Source organism: Triticum urartu, chromosome 2, assembly GCF_003073215.2.
Source record: "Triticum urartu cultivar G1812 chromosome 2, Tu2.1, whole genome shotgun sequence".
Lineage (NCBI taxonomy): Eukaryota > Viridiplantae > Streptophyta > Magnoliopsida > Poales > Poaceae > Triticum > Triticum urartu.
In genome coordinates this window covers 414899805-414925144 of record NC_053023.1, presented here as the reverse complement: position 1 = coordinate 414925144, position 25340 = coordinate 414899805, and the positions used below count along the sequence as shown (strand labels likewise).

The window sequence follows — 25340 nt, the reverse complement described above, 5'->3', positions numbered from 1 at the left end:
TGTAAGCAAGCAATTTTAACCACACATAAGCAATCACTCAAAGACCAAAAAATGCAAAGGAAGATTGCAAAAACTCCAAAAGAACCGAATCAAATTATTTTGCAAAATTAGATCTTAATTTCGGTGAAAAAGTGTGGTGATGGCTCAAGATGATAGATTACATTTAGGGATTCAATTGCAATAAGGAATCAATTGAAAATACGCTATCGTTTACAAGATATGATCAAGTGAAGCTTCAATATGAATCTAAACAAATTTCGAAATTTAAAAGTTGCAAAAAGTTTATTTCAAAACAAGATCATGCGCATGGGCTAAGAGTTCGGCCCGGCCGCGCACGTACACTGCGCAACAATTTTTCTATATCTATATATATAGGACGGCAGTTTGGGACACCTAGGTGCCCAGGAACCTTGCTTAGATGTCGTTAGATCTGTTATTGGGTATGACCCATTAAGAAATAGGTGTATATTTTATGAATTTTATTTCCGTCGGTAAGAAAATTAGTTTCCATGTCTGTTTGTAATTCATACCCCATACCTTGCTAAGAAAATTAACTTTCCAAAAATAATTGATGCATGCGAATTGAATACCTTGCTAAGAAATTTGCATGGCGTGGCATGTGCATTAATGGTCCATCGTTTTTGAAAAAACAAACAGAAATGATCCATGGTTTTGGAAAGGGTATAACATGGAAAGGGTATTGCCTTCCAAAAATGGGGTTGTCATCAATGATTAATCGATTTTGGCAAAATTAAACCGAAATAATTTCCCGTCGGATACCTTCCAAAAATTTTGTGGCGCGTGTGTATTACGTAAATGGTATAACTAGGCAATGAAATACCTTCCAAAGATGTGCCTCTAACTAATGTACATTTTTTGAAATAATGAAACCGAAATGATTCCCGCACCCACTGGCATGTATGGCAGCTGTAAGGTAAAATATAAAGGATCATTATGAATAATTGCAAAAATCATTAATTGTTGAATGTCACCCATTTTGCTAGTCTGGGTCATGTAGGTATATGTACATATAATTAGAAATAATTCGGAAGTAAGACTATCAAACTAGTTGGGTATGATGTAATACTTTGTAAACAGATTTTGCTTTGTTAAAGTTTCTTAAATATCTTTTCCGTTGCCTCATCATCTAGAAGGTTTAATCACATATTTATTCTTTTGATATCGGACAAAAATTGGGTATCGACAAACATGAGCAAGTTATGGCAACCGACATAACAACAGACAACATGATGATACTCAGTCAAAACACACGTTTGCCCTGCTACCTGGGTATTAAACTCATTAAACAGTTGGCAGAGAGGACAACACTAGAGTAACATGACCATTGCTTAGTGTTATGCAAAAAACAAAATGAATGGGAAATCATAAATATCTTGGCACTGTTATTATTAAGGACGAACAGTACATGCTTCATTAAGATGATGGAAATTTTGGAAGAAAAGTATTACACTTGTACTGAAACGTATCAGGTATGTAAAGGAGGATCGCCACATGTGGAAGTGAAGCTGGCACTTCTTGCAGACTTTATTAATCTTTGACCTTGTCAAATTCTTTGGGTTTTGAGGACAACCAGTTCTGTAGTATCCTTTCTCATGGCAGAATGAACATGTTCGTTTTGTACGTACACCACCTTCGGCAGCAGATTTGAGCCTTGCTGTCCTCGAACGTCCTCGCTTCTTGCGTCGGTTAGGTGGAAGCACATCGTCATGCAGTTGAGCTTCCAAGATGTCCTCGTCTTCCATTTCATTGGCGCACTCATCATCTGATTCCGTAGATAAATGTGTAGACGTTGTGTGGACTTGAGGAATAGCCGTAGCATCTTCTTGGGTTGGCATCAAACGGATCTCCTGTAAAGCTTCAGTAACTTTCCTCGTCGCAACATGGTACACATCAACTGATGCATCACCTTTGGACGATAGGTCCATGCAAGCTTTGAATAACAGGGTATGCCGGCGAGTCCTCAAAGCAGCAGCATCCACGTCGAAACTGCTTTTATTTCCTTCTCGGGCATTGCTCGTCCATCTGTACTTGATGTAGTGGTACAGCGTAGAAGTTAGTGCACAAGCACTAGCTCAGCTTCCATTTTTACAAAAGATTTTAGATTGTTTCTTAATTGCAAGACACCTAGTTAAAGAATCGTCTCTGATTCTATATTAAAAATTGATGTGTGCTATGATACTTTGCCTGGCATTTTTTGTTAAGAATTGAACTGAGTACTGTGAATAAATGTACAATGGCAGTGTAAGTACTCATTTTTTATAATTCAAAGAGACGTTGGTGTGGATATTGGTTATTTGCAATAACAATCAATGTACATTTCTTTTAAATAAACTCAGGTATCTCAGGGTTTATGAGCTGACGTTGGTAGGGATACTCGAGAAGAATAACGTAAAATAGTAGTCATTCATGGATCCGTCAACCCCACACCCGATCAGTTGCTACCCTTTGAGCCCGCCATGATCTATGTGGCGCCATTTAGCTATGATATGCTATGACGGCCAGGTATTAGAGGAGAAGGTTTAGTGTATGTATGAAACTGAAGGTAATATTCGTTTTTGATCTCATTGGAGTATGGGAGACCCAAATGAGTTGAAGTATAAATCCAGAACAGAGGAAAAAATTGTAGTCTAATTTGTAAGAAGCTTCTTGTATGAATTTTAACTGTCGGCGCTAAAAAGTACAATACCAGGACACGTCCGTGGGAATATGGCCCACAACATGATACCCAAGGGTAAGTATGAAGAGATTGACCATAAAATGGAGCAAATAGTCGTATTTATTACATGGAATGTTCAATACTTTGTCCCAAAATGACAGCAAGTTTGATATAATTATGTAAAATATGAAATAAAGGTAATAAGAAAGTCTTCATTTCTTCACGACGACTCCATCCTCGTATTGCCTCACTAGTAGTTGGACGAAATCTGGAAGTGCCGCTACATTATCTCTGATGGTAAGAATGTCCATTAGAATGTTGGCCCTAACCTTGTCAATGCATGCCTATGTTGACGACAGGAAGTAAGTATGCAACACAAGGATGAGAGTTTTTTTAATGAAAATGTTGTAAGGAAAATTATGGATGGCTTACTGAATTGAGCTCTTTGGCGACCTCTGTCTCATTCCAATTCTTCATGAACTCCAAAGTATAAAGACCACTCTCAACCCTGCATAATTAGATATAACCGGTATATAATTAAAACAGTAAAATCTTGAATTATCATGAGACATAAGGTTAGGCAGAAGAAATCCTTACTCAAATCGGTGATGCAAGTTTTTTTTGAAGAAACCAGCTTTTGGCTGGTGTTTCATTGATTTAGCAGGAGGGGTGATGCAAGTTGAATGTATAACAAGATTAGTGTTTAATATTGCATAGGGAAACAGTAAAAATGAAGTTTAAATACGTGGATACATCTTCAGTCTGATAGTTCTTAATCCAGTTAACTAATACGTACATTCATCACGTGTTCTGGACAGGAATGTACAGCGGCCGCGTTATCAAATGGAGAGTTAATAGAATACTTGAAGCGCTGAGGCTGAGATTTGTTATGGGTAGAAAGACTGAATATGTAAATAGGAAAAAATATGTAAATTGCTATAGCTGTGATGGAGAAAAACAACGACCACAATCGGCGACCATGGAGGTGACACTGGCTACCATGGCCAGGCTAAACGAAGGGGGGATGATCACCTGGGTATGCTCCTGTGAAGATTAACGATGAAAATCGATGATGATCTGGGTATGCTTGTGGAGAATACAATCGAAGGAGAGGTGAAATCAGCAGGGCGTGCGCATGTGAAAAATGAAACAGCAGGGAGAGTGGATCATGTCTAGGTATGTAAAATGCGTGCTGGATGTTTTAATTTCCTCCCACTTTAATTCCTCGGCCAAATTATGGCAGTGCATGAGCCCTTTTTTTGGTAAGCAATCAAATTAAAGCGCAACTTTTATTTTTAGAACGGTCGAATTAAATAGCAACAGAATAGTGCGAAACATTATGACAGGTACGTACTAATATATCCGCATGCAATATTATTGGAAGGTGAGAATCGTGACTGGCTAATAAATATTTTTAATATTATGGAAGGTCCAAATTCGTGTAAATGCCAATGTATTTAATGTTTTTAACGGGTTGGGGGTTGGGCAGTTCTAAACCCGATCTATCTCGATAGGATGATGAGTTGATCGAACGGCTGATGCTCTAGGTGCCCAGGCAGCTAGGTGCGCCAAACATTTTAAACCTTAACGAAAATAAAAAGACAAAAAAATACGGGCCGGCCTGTCTACTATGCTGCGCATGTGGCCGACAAATAGTTACGGTGTATGCACATTTAAAAAACAGAAAAAGAAAACTGAATAATGAAAATAAAATAAAACTTAATATAGGCATATTATAGATTATGGCATTTTGGTGACCGAGCTCCATGGAGCCCTTTTATTTTTGAAAAATTCAAAATTTAAACTTTTTGACTTAAAAAATTCTGAAAATAAATATGCAACTATACACGGATGAAATGTATGTGTGTGTAAAAATTCAAGATGAAATACTTCGAAATGCGACCTATAGAAAAAAGACAAATTTCTGGACTTTGAGGATGAATAGTAATATATGTTAAAAAGTCTCAGATTTGTCTTTTTTGCACAGCCTTCATTTCAACGTATTTCGTCTTAAAAATTTACACACATGTGTGTTATTCCTCCATGTATATCTGTAAAAAAATTAGATTTTTTTGAATTGTAAAAATATGAATTTTCATGAATTTTGTGTTCTTCAAAAACCGGCCTCCATGGAGGCCGAGCTCCAAAAGGCATTTTCACATATTATATATATATAAAATTTCAGATTTTTTTTCTAAAACATGAACATATTTTCAGCGGCAAATAAATTCCACAAAAAATTAAATAAAGCAAATAGTGCTGCTGGCTAATTTAAAAACCAAATAAAAATGTTTTAACATACCAAAATAATTTCAAATTTATTTCTCTTCATTTTTATATTGCAGGGAACCATTTTACCCTATTTTCCATATATTTTATTTTTCGAGAAAAATAATTTGAATAAAAAGCAAATAACTCCAAATTGAAAGTGGGTTTCAAAATAACTTCAAAGGGACTTTAAATTTGATTCTTTTAAAGTTCCAACTCATATTTCATAGCATTTGAAGAAGTCATTTTATCTTCTCTGATGAAACTCATTGAGTTGCATAAAGTTTCTGAGTTTGAAATATTTCCAAATGGAACTCAAATCTTTTCAAAACCTTTTTTCATTTAATTAAATGGAAGAAGTCATATCATCTTCACTCTCGGGTTTTGTGATGAAATAAATTTGAATTCATGGAGATTATAAATGGAAGGTGAAAGTTTGGGAAAGTCCTTTTATTCCCTCTCATTTAACTTTCAAAAAGTTTCAATTTCACTCAATTTCACACAAGCAACCACACCACAATCAAACAAACAATCAAACTATTTATTTAATATAACATTCCAAAATTTAGAACTTTGGGATGTTACAAAACCTAGCACCCTTAAAATGAATCTCTCCCTCGAGATTCGAAGAGACTAGCTAGAAATAGGTTAGGTTTGGCGTCTCTCAAAATCGATCGATCGTCGCAGGGGGTCTGGGGTGCTATCAGCCTTAGAAGCATGGTTACGGTTCCATCAAAACTCATATACTCCATCCTTATTGTTGACAGTGTCGGTCTCCTCAGATCTTTAGGATAATTCCTTCTCTGAGCTCTTCCAGTAGTGGCATAACTTTTTCCTCAATTCTTGTGTCCTTTCATCTTGGTACGGTTCTTCTGTGACTGGGTCTGGCGCCAATACAAAACAACTATCGATATCTCATGGTGGTTGTCGGTGTCAAAACCGGCAGATCTCGGGTAGGGGGTCCCAAACTGTGCGTCTAGGCCGGATGGTAACAGGAGGCAGGGAACACAATGTTTTACCTAGGTTCGGGCCCTCTTGATGGAGGTAAAACCCTACGTCCTGCTTGATTAATATTGATGATATGGGTAGTACAAGAGTAGATCTACCACGAGATCAAGGAGGCTAAACCCTAGAAGCTAGCCTATGGTATGATTGTTGTATATGAAGTTGATTGCCTACGGACTACAACCCTCCAGTTTATATAGACACGGATAGGGTTAGGGTTACATAGAGTCGGTTACAATGGTGGGAGATCTTGAATATCCACATCGCCAAGCTTGCCTTCCACGCCAAGGAAAGTCCCATCCGGACACGGGACGAAGTCTTCAATCTTGTATCTTCATAGTCCAGGAGTCCGGCTGAAGGTATAGTCCAGCTACCCGAACACCCCCTAATCCAGGACTCCCTCAGTAGCCCCCGAACCAGGCTTCAATGACGACGAGTCCGGCGCGCAGATTGTTCGGCATTGCAAGGCGGGTTCTTCTCCAAATCTTGTGTACCTGTAGGAATAATGTCCTATTTTTGTAATGTAGTGCTCCTCGGCTTCCACGCCCAATAATGGCCGTCTTCCACGTGTCAAACGAATGCGAAAAGTCGGGGTGTCTTTACATCCACACCCCTAGCCGTATAAACGAGCCGCCTATTTAACAGGATGGGGATTTAGGTCCAAACCACATCTTCTCATTTCCGCGAGTTATCATCAGAGCGCTTCCAGCAAAGGTCCATTCCAACATGACCAGCCGTCGCAGCTCCTCCCCTCGCCCCTCCGGTCCCAAACCCGGGGACTGGGAGAGTTGCACCATCCCATATAGCGAGTTAGTGTCGCTTCAGGCCAAGGGATTTCTCCCTCAGGCATACATGGTCCCGGTCCGAGCCGGTCTCGCCACCTACAATGGCGGAAAACAAGCGGAGAGCACCCCCAATCCTTCTAAAGGAGAGCGGGTGTGCCTCGTCCCCTATCTAATAAGGGGACTGGGATTTCCAATTCATCCATTTCTCCGCGGGCTTCTGGAGTTCTACGGCCTCCAGCTGCACAATCTCACACCCACCTCCGTATTGCATATTGCGGGTTTCGTCGCCCTTTGCGAGCTATTTTTAGGCATTGAGGCTCATTTCGCGCTATGGAAGAGGTTATTCTTCCTGGTGCCCCGTTCTCAAAAGGGGTCTATATACCAAGTGGGCGGAGCCGAAGTATGGCGCATCGCTGGGACCGGATACCTATCCGGAACCCCAAAGAAGGCGTCCGAGGACTGGCCTTCGGAATGGTTTTATATAGATGACGTCCCGCTACCGGACCCTATCCGGGTCGGTCTCCCTGAGTTCAACAGTGCTCCATTGAAGAAACGCTTGAGCTGGCGTCCACGGAGCTCCCAGAGAGAAAGCGACAGAGACGTCCTTTACCTGATGGGCCGGATAAGACTGTTGGCTCATTCCGGACTAACCATGATTGGAGTCATGGCCGCATGCATTATGCGGGGGGTGCAGCCGCTTCAATATAGAGGCCACCCCATGTGGGATTTCAATGGGGAGGATGACGCCACACGTTACGGTCGTAACGGGCCGGCCTCAGCCGCTTCCTTAGTAAAGATCTTATCCTCTTTGTACAAGGGAGAAAAGGAGGAATTCCTCCGCGTCAACCCGCAGGCCGGGTTCAGTATGTACGATCCTCCAAGTTGGGTAAGTGAACAATTGCGCTTGCCCGTTTGTTTTATACTCCCGTGGTTAGATAGGTAGTCTAACGACTTCAATGCAGGAACTGCGACAGGAGGTAAAGGATATAAGCAGCCGCCCTCCACAGCCCGAGGACCCAGAACGGTCCCTCAATCCGGACTCCGAAGAGGATCCGGACATATCGGTGGAGCTTATCGACGGGGTGTTCCATCAGCTAAGCAAGGACAATACCTTGGTAGCCATTACGGTGGATTACCCAGGGTTAATCCTGGCCTCCCAGGTGACAGAAACCGGGATCTTATTCCCTTGAAAGAGATTCCACCCTCACGTAGCCCGGTGTTTCTAACGACAGCCATGTTTTGCAGGGGAGATTTCCGAGGCAGGAGGCCGAACCTGCGGCGGCTAGCCAACGAGGGGCCACAGAGCCCCGTGGGGCAAAATGGAATGAAGTCCGGATTGAGATGCCGGCGCAAAGGTATAGTGCACCCTCTATTTCCCTGGAGTTATTCTGTTAGGGCATATTAACGTTCGTGCTATCTTCAGAATGAAGAGACCTCGCCGGACAACATCCGGAGAGGTTGCCAATCGCGCCTCCACCAGCCAGGCTCCAATGTCTGGCTAGGAAGCGGAGGCGAGCACAAGGCGTGCACCGGACGCTCCTCCGATAGAGGATGCAGACAGGCTGTCTGCCACAAATTCTAAAGTGGAGAGTGCCATGAACCACAGGCGTCGCCGGACAATTCTACGCGACGCTTGTTTCTCCCAAGAGGCTTTAGATGCCTTTAATTCGGGAGATGCGTACCTCTGTGCCGCTCAAAATGGTTTAGCCAGAGCCACGGAGCAGTATGTAAAAGACATACGGGTAAGAAAATTTTGGTTAAATATATATATGCCAGTAGCCCCCGAGATTTGAAGTAGTTAGAGCAACTGATTTAAGGATCATTTAATATGCAGCTTCTTACAGAGGAGAATGCCGTACTGTCCCAGGAGCTGGAAAAGTGCAAGGCCCAACTAGAGGCCGCACTAGCCACAGCAGGGGAGCCCAAAGAGACCCCCTCAGGTAAGATACACTTCGAAAGATTAGTATTGTGCAGTGTGGGTGCAAATCTGACAAATCATATTGCAGATGGCACCGGACTTGATCCGGACAAGCAACAACTCTTACGCCGGCTAAAGGCCGGTGAGAGTACGTTGACAAAGGTGAGGCGAGAGAAGAATGATCTTCAGGATGCCAACACCAAGCTGGACGTCGAACTTAAAGATGTTCGTGGCTAGCTGTCGGACTCCACGAAGGAGAATCAGCGGCTTCGACGCGACATTTTTAGTAAGTGCTTGAATGAACTTTGAAAAAAGAGTTCGGCGAAGAAGTCGACTAACAGAGTAATGTCTGTAGGTATGCTCACAGGTCGTCCTGCAGAGGAGATGCCCGGTTCTACGGGTGACCTTCTTCCCGAACTCTTGCAAATGCACGAGCGAATTCGGCAGGCAATGCGGGGTATTGCCCAAGCCTTATGGCCTGCCCAATCCGTGCCCGAGGGCCTTGGAGAGCTTGCGGAGAAGCTGAAGGGAGCTCGGTGGCGCTTCCGGTTATGGAAGATATCGGCTTGCCGACAAGGCGCTAGGGAGGCCTGGGCCATGGTGAAGACCCGTTTTACGAAGTCTGACCCAAACCACATGGCCGAGGTCGGACCAGTGGGGCCTTACGGGAAGGAGATCCCTGTAAGCTTAGTATACGGCCAAGTAGAGTTGGCCGTGAAGTATTCCCAGCAGGACTGTAAATTAGACAGCCTGTTAAATGGTATAGAAGAGGAATACAATCAGTCAGAATGACTATGTAATTTTAAATTGACATGTGTAATGCCTTCTAGCCGGATTGTAGATCGTTTGTCGTTGCCGACCTTTTCGCTTCAACCTCGGGACCTGACGGTCCGGAGTGTGTCCAAATACCATAGCGGTTATATAAGAACCGGGGTATGCGTGGAGACCAGGGGTAGGGGTCATTAGTGCTTTATCAGACAAGTGCCCAACTAGTTATGTTATATTACATGGTTAGTAAGAAACATCTTCCAGAGAGAATAGTTTCGTTAGGGGTTCCTTTCGCTGGGAGGCATGCCCTAAAGTGCATGTCCGGACTGCATGAAAAAATGCAGAAAAAAGCATCTGGGGGCGCATAAAATGGGTAAAAAAGATCATCTTTTATTTCACCGACCGAATATTCCCTTAAGAACTCTAGCTTTCGGCTTCACCCAGTCTGAGGTACACATCCGGCTGACCTGGCAGTAACAATCGCAGAGGTGCTCCCTTTACCACCTAGCCGAACAATCGGGAACGTAGTTGTAAGCACAGGAGCCAGGCAACCCAGCTTGGCCAAAACTTAAGTCATATCGATGCATATAATGGTGAAGAAAAAGGTACATGCGGAAGTTTGACGCATGTGTTGGGCGTGAAGCCCGTATAAATAAGCTTCTGTTAAAGAAGCCCCCAGGTTTAATGAGCGCGAGTGGCGCATCACTGGATGAGCCTTTAAGGGCTATAAAAGAAAAGAGGGGAAGGAGAGAAATGTAAGACAGAAAAATGCAAAAAATGGACAGAGGAAGGAGACGAACACAGAATCCGGGTGGCGTTCCACGGGTTCGGCTCGAGTCGGTTATCCGACGCATCTCGCAGGCGGTACGCCCCACCAGTTAGGACTTGGTCGGTTATGAATGGACCTTCCCACTTGGGCTTGAGTTTGTCCTTTTTCTTATCCGGCAGGCGTAGAACTAGTTCGCCAACATTGTAATTTTTGGCCCGTACTTCTCTGCTTTGATATCTTCGGGCCTGCTGTTGATAAAATGCGGAACGGGCTTTTGCCACGTCACGCTCCTCCTCCATGGCGTCCAAGTTGTCCTGCCGATCGAGCTCAGCTTCTCTTTCTTCGTACATGCGCACTCTAGGTGAGTCATGAATTATGTCACAGGGCAGAACTGCCTCTGCGCCGTACACCATGAAAAATGGTGTGTATCCGGTGGTGCGATTTGGCGTGGTCCGCAGCCCCCATAGCACGGAGTCGAGCTCCTCTACCCAGTGCGTGTTAGATTCCTTGAGGGACCGCACCAGTCTGGGTTTAATGCCGCTCATGATAAGACCATTTGCGTGTTCGACCTGGCCGTTGGTTTGTGGGTGATAGACGGAAGCATAATCGAGCTTGATGCCCATGTTTTTGCACCAGAGTTTTACCTCGTCGGCGGTAAAGTTTGTACCGTTATCGGTTATGATGCTGTGGGGGACGCCATAACGGTGTACAACCCCAGATATGAAGTCTATCACAGGTCCGGATTTGGTCGTTTTAACAAGCTTGGCTTCTATCCATTTGGTGAACTTATCCACCATGACCAGTAAGTATTTTTTCCTATCGGTCCCACCTTTAAGGGGTCCGACCATGTCAAGCCCCCAGATCGCAAAAGGCCAGGTGATGGGTATAGTTTGGAGTGCGGTGGGTGGCATATGGCTTTGGTTGGCGAAAAGTTGGCAACCAGCGCATCGTTGGACTAGGTCCTGAGCGTTTGCCCGGGCCGTCGACCAATAAAAGCCTGTACGGAAAGCCTTGCTAACAAGGGACCGAGCAGCAGCGTGGTGACCACCGAGTCCGGCATGAATTTCAGCCAGAAGGTTCCGCCCTTCCTCTTCGGAGATGCACCTTTGAAGGACTCCGGTAGTGCTTTTCTTATAAAGCTCTCCCTCGTGGACTCTATAGGCTTTAGATCGCCGCACTATGCAGCGGGCCTCGTTTTGGTCCTCCGGGAGTTCCTGCCTAGTAAGGTAGGCTAGGAGTGGTTCTGTCCACGGGGCGATAACCGCCATTATTACGTGGGCTGAAGGTGTGATTTCATTGGCAGAGCCTCCAATTGTGTCAGATTGTTCGGCGTCGAGTGGTGCGGCTGGGTCCGGGCTGTTATTTGCGGGTTCCCCCTCCCATGCTACGGATGGTTTGAACAATCTTTCCAAAAAGATGTTGGGGGGGACTGCATCGCGTTTTGCTCTGATGCATGCTAGGACGTCCGCTGCTTGATTGTTTTCTCGGGCTATATGGTGAAACTCTAGCCCTTCGAACCGAGCTAACATTTTTAGGACGGCGTTGCGGTAAGCTGCCATTTTTGGGTCCTTGGCGTCGAAGTCTCCATTTATTTGGGATATCGCGAGGTTTGAATCCCCGCGTACCTCTAGACGCTGGATACCCATGGATACTGCTATCCGGAGACCATGTAGGAGGGCCTCATATTCGGCTGCATTGTTGGAATCCGTGTACATAATTTGGAGCACATATTGGACTGTGTCTCCTGTGGGGGACGTCAGGACGACGCCAGCCCCCAATCCGGCCAACATTTTGGAGCCGTCGAAATGCATAATCCAGTTTGAATATGTGATGTACTCTTTAGGGAGCTCGGCCTCCATCCATTCTGCGACGAAGTCGGCCAAAACTTGCGATTTAATAGCTTGTCGTGGCTTATAGGTTATATCGAACGGGAGAAGCTCGATGGCCCATTTTGCAATCCGGCCCGTTGCATCGCGGTTGTTGATAATATCGTTGAGTGGTACTTTCGAGGCTACTGTTATGGAACACTCTTGAAAGTAGTGTCGTAGCTTCCGGGATGCCATGAATACCGCGTATGCAATCTTTTGGTAATGCGGGTACCGTGATTTGCATGGAGTGAGGACAGTGGACACATAGTAGACCGGCCTTTGAAGGGGGAATTTGTGTCCATCCGTTTCCCTCTCGACAACGAGCACTGCGCTGACAACTTGATGTGTAGCTGCAATGTATAACAACATTGGTTCGCCGGTGTTCGGCGCGGCCAGGACTGGGTTTGTTGCCAATATGGCTTTTATTTCATCAAGTCCGGCCGTGGCGGCATCCGTCCACTCGAAGTGTTCGGTCCGCCGAAGGAGGCGATAGAGGGGTAGTGCCTTTTCTCCCAAGCGGGAGATGAAGCGGCTTAAAGCCGCCACGCATCCGGTTAATTTTTGTATTTGTTTGAGGTCCTTTGGGATGTCCAATTGTGACAAAGCTCGGATCTTGGCTGGGTTTGCTTCAATTTCTCTACCGGATACAATGAAGCCCAAGAGCTTTCCGGCTGGAACGCCGAAGACGCATTTTTCTGGGTTGAGCTTGATGTCATATTGTCGGAGGTTATCGAATGTAAGCCTCAAGTCGTTTACTAGGGATTCGACATGTCTTGATTTGACGACCACATCATCCACATACGCCTCCACTGTTTTGCCGATCTGGTTTGCCAGACATGTCTGGATCATGCGCTGATATGTTGCACCGGTGTTTTTCAGCCCGAAGGGCATTGTGTTGAAGCAGAATGGGCCGTATGGTGTGATGAATGCTGTTGCAGCTTGGTCTGATTCTGCCATCTTGATTTGATGGTATCCGGAGTATGCGTTTAGGAAACACAACAAATCGTGTCCTGCGGTGGCATCGATAATTTGATCGATGCGGGGGAGGGGGAAGGGATCCTTTGGGCAAGCCTTGTTAAGGTCTTTAAAATCGACACACATGCGCCAGGATTTGTCCTTCTTTGGTACCATCACCAGGTTTGCTAGCCAGTCCGGATGTTTTATGTCTCTGATGAATCCGGCCTCCAATAGCTTGGCTAGCTCCTCTCCCATAGCCTGTCTCTTGGGTTCGGAAAAACGCCGAAGGGCTTGTTTGACAGGTTTAAATCCTTTTAGGATATTTAAGCTGTGTTCGGCCAGCCTGCGTGGGGTCCCTGGCATGTCTGAAGGGTGCCAGGCGAAGATGTCCCAGTTCTCTCGTAGGAACTCTCGCAGTGCGACGTCTGCATCAGGGTTCAGTCGTGCCCCGATTGAAGCTGTTTTATTGGGGTCCGTTGGATGGACCTAGAATTTGACTATTTCGTTGGCTGGCTTGAAGGATGTGGATTTGGATCTCTTATCGAGTGTCACATCATCCTTGTTAACCGTGGAGCGCAGTGCAGTCAGTTCCTCGGCTGCTAAGGCTTCGGATAGCGCCTCAAGGGCTAATGCGGCCGTCTTGTTTTCAGCGCGGAGTGCTATGTCCGGATCACTAGCTAGAGTGATAATTCCATTCGGCCCAGGCATCTTAAGCTTCATGTACCCGTAATGGGGTATTGCTTGGAAGATTGTGAATGCTTCCCGCCTTAGTAAAGCGTGATATCCACTCTTAAACGGGGCCACCTGAAACGTGACTTCTTCGGACCTGTAATTATCCGGTGTGCCGAACACCACATCTAGTGTGATTTTTCCTGTACAGTGTGCTTCCCGACTGGGGATTATTCCTCTAAAGGTTGTGCTGCTTCGCTCGACGCGGTTCCAGTCTATTTCCATTTTTTGAAGAGTTTCCTCATAAATGAGGTTCAGTCCGCTGCCTCCATTCATGAGCACCTTGGTGAGGCGAAAGCCATCCACTATGGGACCGAGGACCAATGCGGCTGGTGCTCGGGCTGTTCGGAATCTAGGTTCATCACTTGCGTTGAAGGTAATGGCAGTGTCGCTCCATGGATTTATTGTTGCAACTTGATAGACTTCGGCGAGGCTGCGGAGTGTTCTTTTCCGCACATTGTTTGATGCGAAAGTCTCGAAGACTGTGAGAACGGTACTGGTGTCCTTGGGCTGGCTTTCTGCGGCCTCCGGAATTAAGAGGTCCTCGCCGATTTTGGCCACCTGCCGGAGTATCCAACATGCTCTAAGGCTGTGAGTTGGTGTGGCATCCTCTGTACTATGAATTCTACAAGGTCCATCAAGCCAACTTTCCAGTACGGTTCCATGCCCTGTAGAGGGTTTTGGTTTTTTGGTGTTTATTCCGGATGTCCTGTGATGATGCACCCTCTTAGTTCGGACGGGATTACTATTCAAGGCCGGATTATCCCAAAAATTTATTTCGGTTTTCCAGGCGCTTTCCATCGCACAGTATTTTTATACTATGGACGCCAAGTCAGCGAAGCGTGTGATATCACGATGACTTACGGCGTTAAGGATTCCCTTATCCGTGCAATTACTGCAAAAAATTGAGATTGCATCTTCCTCGCGGCAATCCTTTATCCTATTCATAACCAGGAGGAATCTGGCCCAGTAATGATGTACTGTTTCCTCGGGCCTCTGCCTAATTTGGGAGAGATCGCTTATGATTGGGTGGGCGGGTGTTGTTGAATCTGAAACCTCACCCAATCCAAGATTCGGAGGCCGAAGAGTTTCCGAACTCTGAAGTTCGGATTCTTGGATGTTGTCCAGTGAATCTGGCCCATTGCCTGATCCTAAGCTCAGGTCTTGAGTTATATCTCCCCCTCCGCGGGTATCCGGCTTGGAGGGGTCGGGAATTCGGACGTAGCTAGTCCTTAAAATAGATGAAGGGTCGCCGCACAGCGTCTCTACCACGGCAACGTGGTGGGTGACTTGGGGAGAGTTAATTTCTCTTAGATCGGGTTTAAGCCCAACCTGGTCGTAATCCGTAGCGACCCCCAGGGCGGCGATGTGATCCAAGAGCTCATTTACGGAAGAGAGCTCCATTGGATCTAGCTGCTCGACGAGCTCCGAGCTGACGTGTAGGTTGCTTTTGATGACCCAAGAGGTCACCGTCAGCGCAACAGCCGAACAGGCGGTCATGAGGAAACCACCTAGCCGGAGGGTTTGGCCGACAGCCAAAGCTCCCTTAGCAATGGCGCCGTCTTTAAAGACGGGAGGAGGCATCCTTCCTGATTGTGACGGCACAGAGGAACTCTCAATGAAAGCACCAATGTCGGTGTCAAAACCGGCAGATCTCGAGTAGGGGGTCCCGAACTGTGCGTCTAGGCCGGATGGTAATAGGAGGCAGGGAACACGATGTTTTACCCAGGTTCGGGCCCTCTTAATGGAGGTAAAACCCTATGTCCTGCTTGATTAATATTGATGATATGGGTAGTACAAGAGTAGATCTACCATGAGATCAAGGAGGCTAAACCCTAGAAGCTAGCCTATGGTATGATTCTTGTATATGAAGTTGATTGCCTACGGACTACAACCCTCTGGTTTATATAGACACCGGATAGGGTTAGGGTTACATAGAGTCGGTTACAATGGTGGGAGATCTTGAATATCCGCATCGCCAAGCTTGCCTTCCACGCCAAGGAAAGTCCCATCCGGACACGGGACGAAGTCTTCAATCTTGTATCTTCATAGTCCAGGAGTCCGGCTGAAGGTATAGTCCGGCTACCCGAACACCCCCTAATCCAAGACTCCCTCAGTGGTCATCAAACAATTCGACTGGGTCCCTGTAGAAAACGGGTCTGGGCTTCATTCTCACTGTATGACCTATGGTTGGCAACAGCTGCCTTGTACGAGGGAAAATTGTTATACCATTCTAAGGTTCAAACAAGGTTTTGATCAGCGTTGCTCTACTATGGGTAAGTCACTTAGATTTACCATCCCATATAGCAAAGGCGAATGATAAGAGTAAGTCGGCATGGTGATCAATCCATTCCGCACCCAAATCATTACCTTGTATATGGTTTAGCGGATCTCGCAATCTAACTCTCGGTCATCCTCACAAGCATTGCAGAATTTTTCTTGTCCACGAGCTGGGTTCGGAAAATCCATTGATTCTGCAAGCCAAATAAACATCTATCATTTCTTCACAACTCTCAGGTTTTGCGTAACTCCTATAAGATCGTCTGTTGATAAAGGCATAACCTCTTCCAGGGTTTTTCCTTCAGCAGGAGTGTGCTTGCTTCTTGGCAGGTCCTGGAGCCTGTGGGTTATGGCCCATCTCATCACTTGTAAACATTGAACTCATCCTGGGGTTATAACTGCTCCATATTACCACATTGTACGTCCATTATATCCAATAGTACTTCATCCCTTCATATTTTTGGGGTATCCCACATATCGAGATAAAACTCGTACTTATTTTGTCTGAAGTCCACTTCGTGGAATATCATTATCTTTTCTGGGGGTCAAGTGTCCTCACAGGGGTACTACCACCCTTGAAATGCACAAATTCTTCCATAGACCATATTTCTCATATCCTCAAAAAATGGTCAAAATCCTTCTTCATAGAGTAACAACTCATAAAATTCAACGTACGAAATCATGACACATGAACTTTATTGATTTCATGAACTTATTACAATCTCTTGCATCTCCATTACATGCCTCAACTCAACACCTCAATAATAAGAGAAATGTTCCCACTACTACTACTATTTAGCACAAGCCTCCTTCTCTTTGGGACAATCTATGGCAAAGTGCCCTGCTTCGTTACAATGAAAACATATTATTTCTGACAAGTCTCGAGGTTTCCTTGTGATTACATAGCCTCATTGGGTCCTCGGCTTCCTTTTTGGGCAACCGCTGAAGTAGTGTCCTGAATCTTTGTACCTGAAACATGTGATATGACTCAGATCCTTCTTTGTAGAAATTGGGTTGTTCCTGGAATCCAATCCATTTCTCTTCCTGGACTTTTCCGTGCTAATCATGGCTTATATTTCCTGTGGGTCATACTGTACTTCCACTGTCGGGAATGCTACTAGATCCCCCTTTAGACAATTCTGGGAGATGTGTCCTTCTTCTCCACATGAATAGCATGACTTGGTGCAGGGTTTAATTGGGTCTTCTTCGGGTGTGTCCTCCACCTCTTCCTTCATCACCAGTTCTTCTAAAAATTCCAAGAGGGATCCTTTCATTGCTTCTTTCTTCTGCTGGATGGTTCTTTGTATCATGGGGTAATAGCAGGGTAGTGGGTAGTCCCTTCACACAAGAAACAAGTAATCTGCCTAGTTAGGCATTCTTCATCTGAGTGACTTTCTTCACAATGAGGGCATTCATCCTTGTGTTCTTTATGGTTGTGTCCCATTTCCCCATAGAGCTTGCATGCACAAGGTTTCTTCATATCATTTCCATAAGGCTTCAATTTCTGGGACACAAGCCGAGACTTTAGCAGAGTCAACTTAAATTCTTCCCAAGTGATTACTCTTTGCCATCCATTGATGGTTTGGAACATCCCCCACCAAGTAGCAGCACCTCTTTCAAAGCACTAAAGAGCATGCTGGGCCATATCCTTTCAGGCTATAGTGTTATTCTTCATGTGATCTTCCATGTTTTGAATCCATCGGTCTGTCTCCAATTGAGTCATCGGTCCAAAAAATATGAGTTCATCTCCATTCATCCTCTATTGGTTCCAAGGGTTTTGGGGTGAGATAAGAGAGATAGAGAGGGGTACACACAATACAAACAATAGTTTTGAAGCGACATATTTTATTTTGTGGCTATCGGAAAAACATCAAAAAAATGACAGCTCACAATCATCGCATCTAACGTAAGTATATAATAGGGGTTTGGTCTTCTTTTGATCGTGCTTGCTGATCTTCTCAAGTTCTTTTGCTAGGTCTTTTCTGTTGACGCGAAGTTTCTCGTGACGTCCTTTAATAATATGGAGTTGCGTTCCAAACTTTTGGGTTTCAACATCCTTGGCATGAACAATGGTCCTACTGTCCTTCAGTTCTTGACGAATCTCCGGTATCTCGAGGTTTTGCTCCTCCAGCTTGGCTACTTTCAGCTTCAGGGTCCTGAATTCTTCACAAAATGGTTCCTTGTCAAATACGGCTTCCTGAAGGTCTATCTTAAAATTCTTGATGTACTACTCCAGATCCCGGTGATACACCGTCTAAGGTTAAAACTTCATCTTTTTCTGATAGGTGCTCCATGAGCCCTTTTGTCATCCAATCCTTCCGAAGAAATGCATGCTTAACCCAGCATGATGACAATAGCATAAGCGGGCGATAACATCATGGATAGCCGTGTTTATGCCCATGTCATTGCCATGAGCTATCACTCCATGGTTGATATCTCCTGCCTTGGGGTTTTCTTGACAAAAACTTTGAGTTTTAACGCTCCATGTTCCGGTCTTTTTCCGATACACCTTGATCTCGGGTATTGATAGCTTCAATAGTCTGAAAAGTTCCATAAGGGTAGCCTTCCTAGGTCATAGAAATCTGGAAATTCTTCAGGGCCTTTAATTTCTCCTAGTCTTCGGAGTCTTCAACCGTTGTAGTTTCCATTATTATAATGTACGGTAAAATCCTCTTCATTCCGAATTGGTCATCAGTTGTCTGATATCTTGTACTTCTTGGAGTGGTCTTATCGGTCGAACCTTCGCGTGGTCAAAAGGGAAAAAGGGGGTATAGTCCAACTACTTGAGGTGAGAGGAAATACTTGGTAAAGCTTAGAAAAGATGAGAGTTAAGGGATCTCTTTTGAAAATAAAGTTTTAGAGAAAATCCTTTCATGTGGGCTTGCCAGTTTCTAGGGGTAACGTCCTATAGTCAACATGTGCTCTGATACCATCTTGTAGCGACCCGACCCAAATGGATCGAAGTCTCTGTGCTTAAGTGTCATCCCAAGATCGGTATGCTGACACACACAGTACTCGAGGATTTATAACAGAGTGCAATCACATGTAAAAATAACGTAATACCATTACCTCAATCAATATGGCAGAAGTATCAACAAGGTTGTGGAGTTCCCAACAACACCAACGGCAAAGTTGAGTGTAGACATTGTAACCCTAACGTATCACTTACTCGTCGTAAGAATCCTACAACATGAGACGTTGCGGCCATGTAGGTCAGTACATTGAATGTACTGGCAATTTCACACCATAGAATAATAATGAGAATTGTCTATCTCTATATGTTATTTGGCTGGTGGAGGCTCTAAGTTTAATTTTGCATAAAGCTAATTTTTCCCTACAACAAAGGAATAAATTTACATTTACTACTGCTACCTCTTGAGCACTTGCGTTGGTTTTCCCTTGAAGAGGAAAGGGTGATGCAGCAAAGTAGCGTAAGTATTTCCCTCAGTTTTTGAGAACCAAGGTATCAATCCAGTAGGAGGCCGCGCACGAGTCCCTCGCACCTACAAAAACAAATAAATCCTCGCAACCAACGCGATAAGGGGTTGTCAATCCCTACACTGTCACTTACGAGAGTGAGATCTGATAGATATGATAAGATAATATTTTTGGTACTTTTATGATAAAGAGAAATAAAAGATGCAAAGTAAAATAAATGACAAAGGAAATAACTAAGTATTGGAAGATTAATATGATGGAAGATAGACCCGGGGGCCATAGGTTTTACTAGTGGCTTCTCTCAAGAGCATAAGTATTTACGATGGATGAACAAATTACTGTTGAGGAATTGACATAATTGAGCATAGTTATGAGAATATCTAGGTATGATCATGTATATAGGTATCACGTCCGAGTCAAGTTGACCGACTCCTACCTGCATCTACTACTATTACTCCACACATTGACCGCTATCCAGCATGCATCTAGAGTATTAAGTTCAAGAGAATAGAGTAACGCTTTAAGCAAGATGACATGATGTAGAGGGATAAACTCATGCAATATAATATAAACCCCATCTTGTTATCCTCGATGGCAACAATACAATACGTGCCTTGCTGCCCCTACTGTCACTCGGAAAGGACACCGCAAGATTGAACCCAAAGCTAAGCACTTCTCCCATTTCAAGAAAGATCAATCTAGTAGGCCAAACCAAAATGATAATTCGAAGAGACTTGCAAAGATAACCAATCATACATAAAAGAATTCGGAGAAGATTCAAATATTGTTCATAGATAAACTTGATCATAAACCCACAATTCATCGGTCTCAACAAACACACCGCAAAAGAAGATTACATCGAATAGATCTCCACAAGAGAGGGGGAGAACTTTGTATTGAGATCCAAAAAGAGAGAAGAAGCCATCTAGCTAATAACTATGGACCCGTAAGTCTGAAGTAAACTACTCACACTTCATCGGATGGGCTATGGTGTTGATGTAGAAGCCCTCCGTGATTGATGCCCCCTCCGGCAGAGCTCCGGAACAGGCCCCAAGATGGGATCTCGTGGATACATAAAGTTACGGCGGTGGAATTAGGGTTTTGGCTCCGTATCTGGTAGTTTGGGGTACGTAGGTATATATAGGAGGAGGAGTACGTCGGTGGAGCAACAGGGGGCCCACGAGGGTGGAGGGCGCGCCGGGGGGGGGGGGGTAGGCGCGCCCCCTACCTCGTGGCCTCCTGGTTGATGTCTTGACGTAGGGTCCAAGTCCTATGGATCACGTTCGTTCCGAAAATCACGTTCCCGAAGGTTTCATTCCGTTTGGACTCTGTTTGATATTCTTTTTCTATGAAACTCTGAAATAGCCAAAAAAACAGCAATTTTGGGTTAGGCCTCCAGTTAATAGGTTAGTCCCAAAAATAATATTAAAGTGTATAATAAATCCCAATAATGTCCAAAACAGAATATAATATAGCATGGAACAATCAAAAATTATAGATACTTTGGAGACTTATCAAGCATCCCCAAGCTTAATTCCTGCTCGTCCTCGAGTAGGTAAATGATAAAAACAGATTTTTTGATGTGGAATGCTACTTGGCATAATTTCAATGTAATTCTTCTTAATTGTGGTATGAATATTCAGATCCGAAAGATTCAAGATAAAAGTTCAATATTGACATAAAAATAATAATACTTCAAGCATACTAACTAAGCAATTATGCCCTCTCAAAATAACATGGCCAAAGAAAGTTCATCCCTACAAAATCATATAGTTTAGTCATGCTCCATTTTCGTCACACAAGAATGCTCTCATCATGCACAACCCCGATGACAAGCCAAGCAATTGTTTCATACTTTAGTAATCTCAAACTTTTTCAATCTTCACGCAATACATGAACGTGAGCCATGGATATAGCAATATGGGTGGAAATAGAATAATGATGGGGGTTATGTGGAGAATACAAAAAAGGAGAAAGTCTCACATCAACGAGGCTAATCAATGAGCTATGGAGATGCCCATCAATTGATGTTAATGCAAGGAGTAGGGATTGCCATGCAACGGATGCACTAGAGCTATAAATATATGAAAGCTCAACAAAAGAAACTAAGTCGGTGTGCATCCAACTTGCTTGCTCACGAAGACCTAGGGCATTTGAGGAAGCCCATTGTTGGAATATACAAGCCAAGTTCTATAATGAAAAGTTCCCACTAGTATATGGAAGTGACAAAACAAAAGACTCTCTACCATGAAGATTATGGTGCTACTTTGAAGCATAAGTGTGGTAAAAAGGATAGTAACATTGTCCCTTCTCTCCTTTTCTCTCTTTTTTGTGGGCCTTCTCTTTTTTATGGCCTTTCTCTCTTTTTTTCCTCACTTGGGACAATGCTCTAGAAAATGATGATCATCACACTTCTATTTATTTACAACTCAATGATTACAACTAGATACTAGAACAAAGTATGACTCTATATGAATGCCTCCGGCGGTGTACCGGGATATGCAATGAACCAAGAGTGACATGTATGAAAGGATTATGAATTGTGGCTTTGACACAAATACTATGTTAACTACATGATCATGCAAAGCAATATGACAATGATGAACGTGTCATGATAAACGGAACGGTGGAAAGTTGCATGGCAATATATCTCGGAATGGCTATGGGAATGCCATAATAGGTAGGTATGGTGGCTATTTTGAGGAAGATATAAGGAGGTTTATGTGTGAAAGAGCGTATCATATCACGGGGTTTGGATGCACCGGCGAAGTTTGCACCAACTCTCAACGTGAGAAAGGGTAATGCACGGTACTGAAGAGGCTAGCAATGATGGAAAGGTGAGAGTGCGTATATTCCATGGACTCAACATTAGTCATAAAGAACTCACATACTTATTGCAAAAATCTACAAGTCATCAAAAACCAAGCACTACGCGCATGCTCCTAGGGGGATAGATTGGTAGGAAAAGACCATCGCTCGTCCCCGACCGCCACTCATAAGGAGGACAATCAAAGAACACCTCATGTTTCAAATTTGTTACATAACGTTTACCATATGTGCATGCTACGGGACTTTCAACTTCAACACAAGTATTTTTCAAATTCACAACTACTCAACTAGCACAACTTTGATATCACTACCTCCATGTCTCAAAACAATCATCAAGCATCAAACTTCTCTTAGTATTCAACACACTCATAAGAAAGTTTTTACTAGTCTTCAATACCTAGTATATTAAGATTATTTAAGTAAATTACCATGCTATTTAAGACTCTCAAAATAATCTAATTGAAGCATGAGAGAATAATAGTTTCTATAAAACAAAACCACCACCGTGCTCTAAAAGATATAAGTGAAGTACTAGAGCAAAAAACTATATAACTCAAAAGATATAAGTGAAGCACATAGAGTATTCTAATAATTTCCGAATCATGTGTGTCTCTCTCAAAAGGTGTGTAAAGAAAGGATGATTGTGGAAAACTAACAAATAAAGACTCAAATAATACAAGATGCTCCAAGAAAAACACATATCATGTGGTAAATAAAAATATAGCTCCAAGTAAAGTTACCGATGGAAGTAGACGAAAGAGGGGATGCCTTCCGGGGCATCCCCAAGCTTTGGCTAGGTGTCCTTAGATTATCTTGGGTGTGCCATGGGCATCCCCAAGCTTAGGCTCTTGCCACTCCTTGTTCCATAATCCATCAAATCTTTCACCCAAAACTTGAAAACTTCACAACACAAAACTTAAAGTAGAAAATCTCATGAGCTCGGTTAACGAAAGAAAACAAAACACCACTTCAAGGTACTGTAATGAAATCATTATTTATTTATATTGGTGTTAAACCTAATGTATTCCAACTTCTCTATGGTTTATCAACTATTTTACTAGCCATAGATTCATCAAAATAAGCAAACAACACACGAAAATAGAATCTGTCAAAACAGAACAGTCTGTAGTAATCTGTAGCTAACGTAAGATCTGGAACCCCAAAAATTATAAAATAAATTGCTGCACGTGAGGAATTTATCTATTAATCAATCTTCAAAAAGAATTAACTAAATAGAAATTTTCAAATTAAAATGGCAGCAATTCTAATGAGCGCTAAAGTTTCTGTTTTTTACAGCAAGATTAAAAAGACTTTCCCCAAGTCTTCCCAACGGTTCTACTTGGCACAAACACTAATTAAACACAAAAAACACAACCAAAACAGAGGATAGATAAATTATTTATTACTAAACAGGAGCAAAAGGCAAGGAATAAAAATAAAATTGGGTTGCCTCCCAACAAGTGCTATCATTTAACGCCCCTAGCTAGGCATAAAAGCGAAGATAGATCTACGTATTGCCATCTTTGGTAGGCAATCCATAAGTGGCTCTCATAATAGGTTCATAAGGTAATTTAATTTTCTTTCTAGGGAAGTGTTCCATGACTTTCCTTAACGGAAATTGGAATCTAATATTTCCTTCCTTCATATCAATAATTGCACCAATCGTTCTAAGCAAATGTCTACCAAGAATAATAGAACGTGAAGGATTGCAATCGATATCAAGAACAATAGAATCTATGGGCACATAATTCGTATTTGCAATAATAAGGACATCATTAATTCTTCCCATAGGTTTCTTAATAGTGTAATCGGCAAGGTGCAAGTTTAGAGAGAAATCATCAAAATCACGGAAACCTAAGCAAATCACACAAAGTCTTTGGAATCGTGGAAACACTAGCACCCAAATCACACAAAGCATAGCATTCATGATCTTTAATTTTAATTTTAATAGTAGGTTCCCACTCATCATAAAGTTTTCTAGGGATAGAAACTTCCAACTCAAGTTTTTCTTCATAAGATTGCATCAAAGCATCAACGATATGTTTAGTAAAAGCCTTATGTTGACTATAAGCATGAGGAGAATTTAGTTCGGATTGCAACAAGTAAATACAATCAATCAAAGAGCAATTATCATAATTAAATTCCTTGAAATCCAAAATAGTGGGTTCATTAATATTTAAAGTTTTGACTTCTTTATTCCCACATTTAACAATTTTAGCATCAAGATCTAAGGACTCTGAATTTTTGGAACATCGCCTAGGTAAAGGTGGGTCATATTCAGTCCTATCATTATCAAGATTCATATTGCAAAAAAATATTTACTAGGGGAAACGTCAATAACTTTTAGATCTTCATCTTTATTATCATGGAAACTATAAGAACACGCTTTTATAAAGCAATCTTTCTTAGCGCGCATCCTAGCGGTTCTTTCTTTGCACTCATCAATGGAAATTCTCATGGCTTTGAGAGACTCATTGATATCATGCTTAGGTGGAATAGATCTAAGTTTCAAAGAATCAACATCAAGAGAAATTCTATCAACGTTCCTAACCAGCTCATCAATCTTAAGCAATTTTTCTTCAATCAAAGCATTGAAATTCTTAAGTAATAAATTATTTAATACTAGATTCAAAGTCAGAGGGAATATTATTATAATTTCCATAAGAATTGTTGTAGGAATTACCATAATTATTAGAGGAACTACTAGGATACGACCTAGGATTAAAGTTTCCTCTATACGTGTTGTTACCAAAATTATTCCTACCAACAAAATTCACATCCATAGATTCATTATTATTCTCAATCAAAGTAGACAAAGCCATATCATTAGGATCAGAAGAAACAGTTTTATTAGCAAATAATTTCATAAGTTCATCCATCTTTCCACTCAAAACATTAATTTCTTCTATCGCATGCACTTTCTTATTAGTAGATATTTCAGTGTGCCATTGAGAATAATTGACCTTAATATTATCTAGGAGTTTAGTAGCTTCTCCTAAAGTGATTTCCATAAAAGTGCCTCCCGCGGCCGAATCTAAAAGATTTCTAG

At 43.0% G+C, this 25340-nt stretch overlaps 1 protein-coding gene across 1 annotated transcript in view; it reads right to left on the bottom strand.

Annotated features, from left to right (window-relative positions):
- Window positions 1–2889: 2889 nt before the first annotated feature.
- LOC125536937 overlaps window positions 2890–25340 on the bottom strand; it is a 36186-nt gene continuing 13735 nt past the window's right edge. The window contains exons 3-4 of the mRNA XM_048700228.1: window positions 3110–3185; window positions 2890–3021 (exon numbers count right to left, since the gene is read on the bottom strand). Coding sequence (XP_048556185.1) covers window positions 2890–3021; window positions 3110–3185 — 208 coding nt within the window. The remainder of the gene's footprint in view (window positions 3022–3109; window positions 3186–25340) is intronic.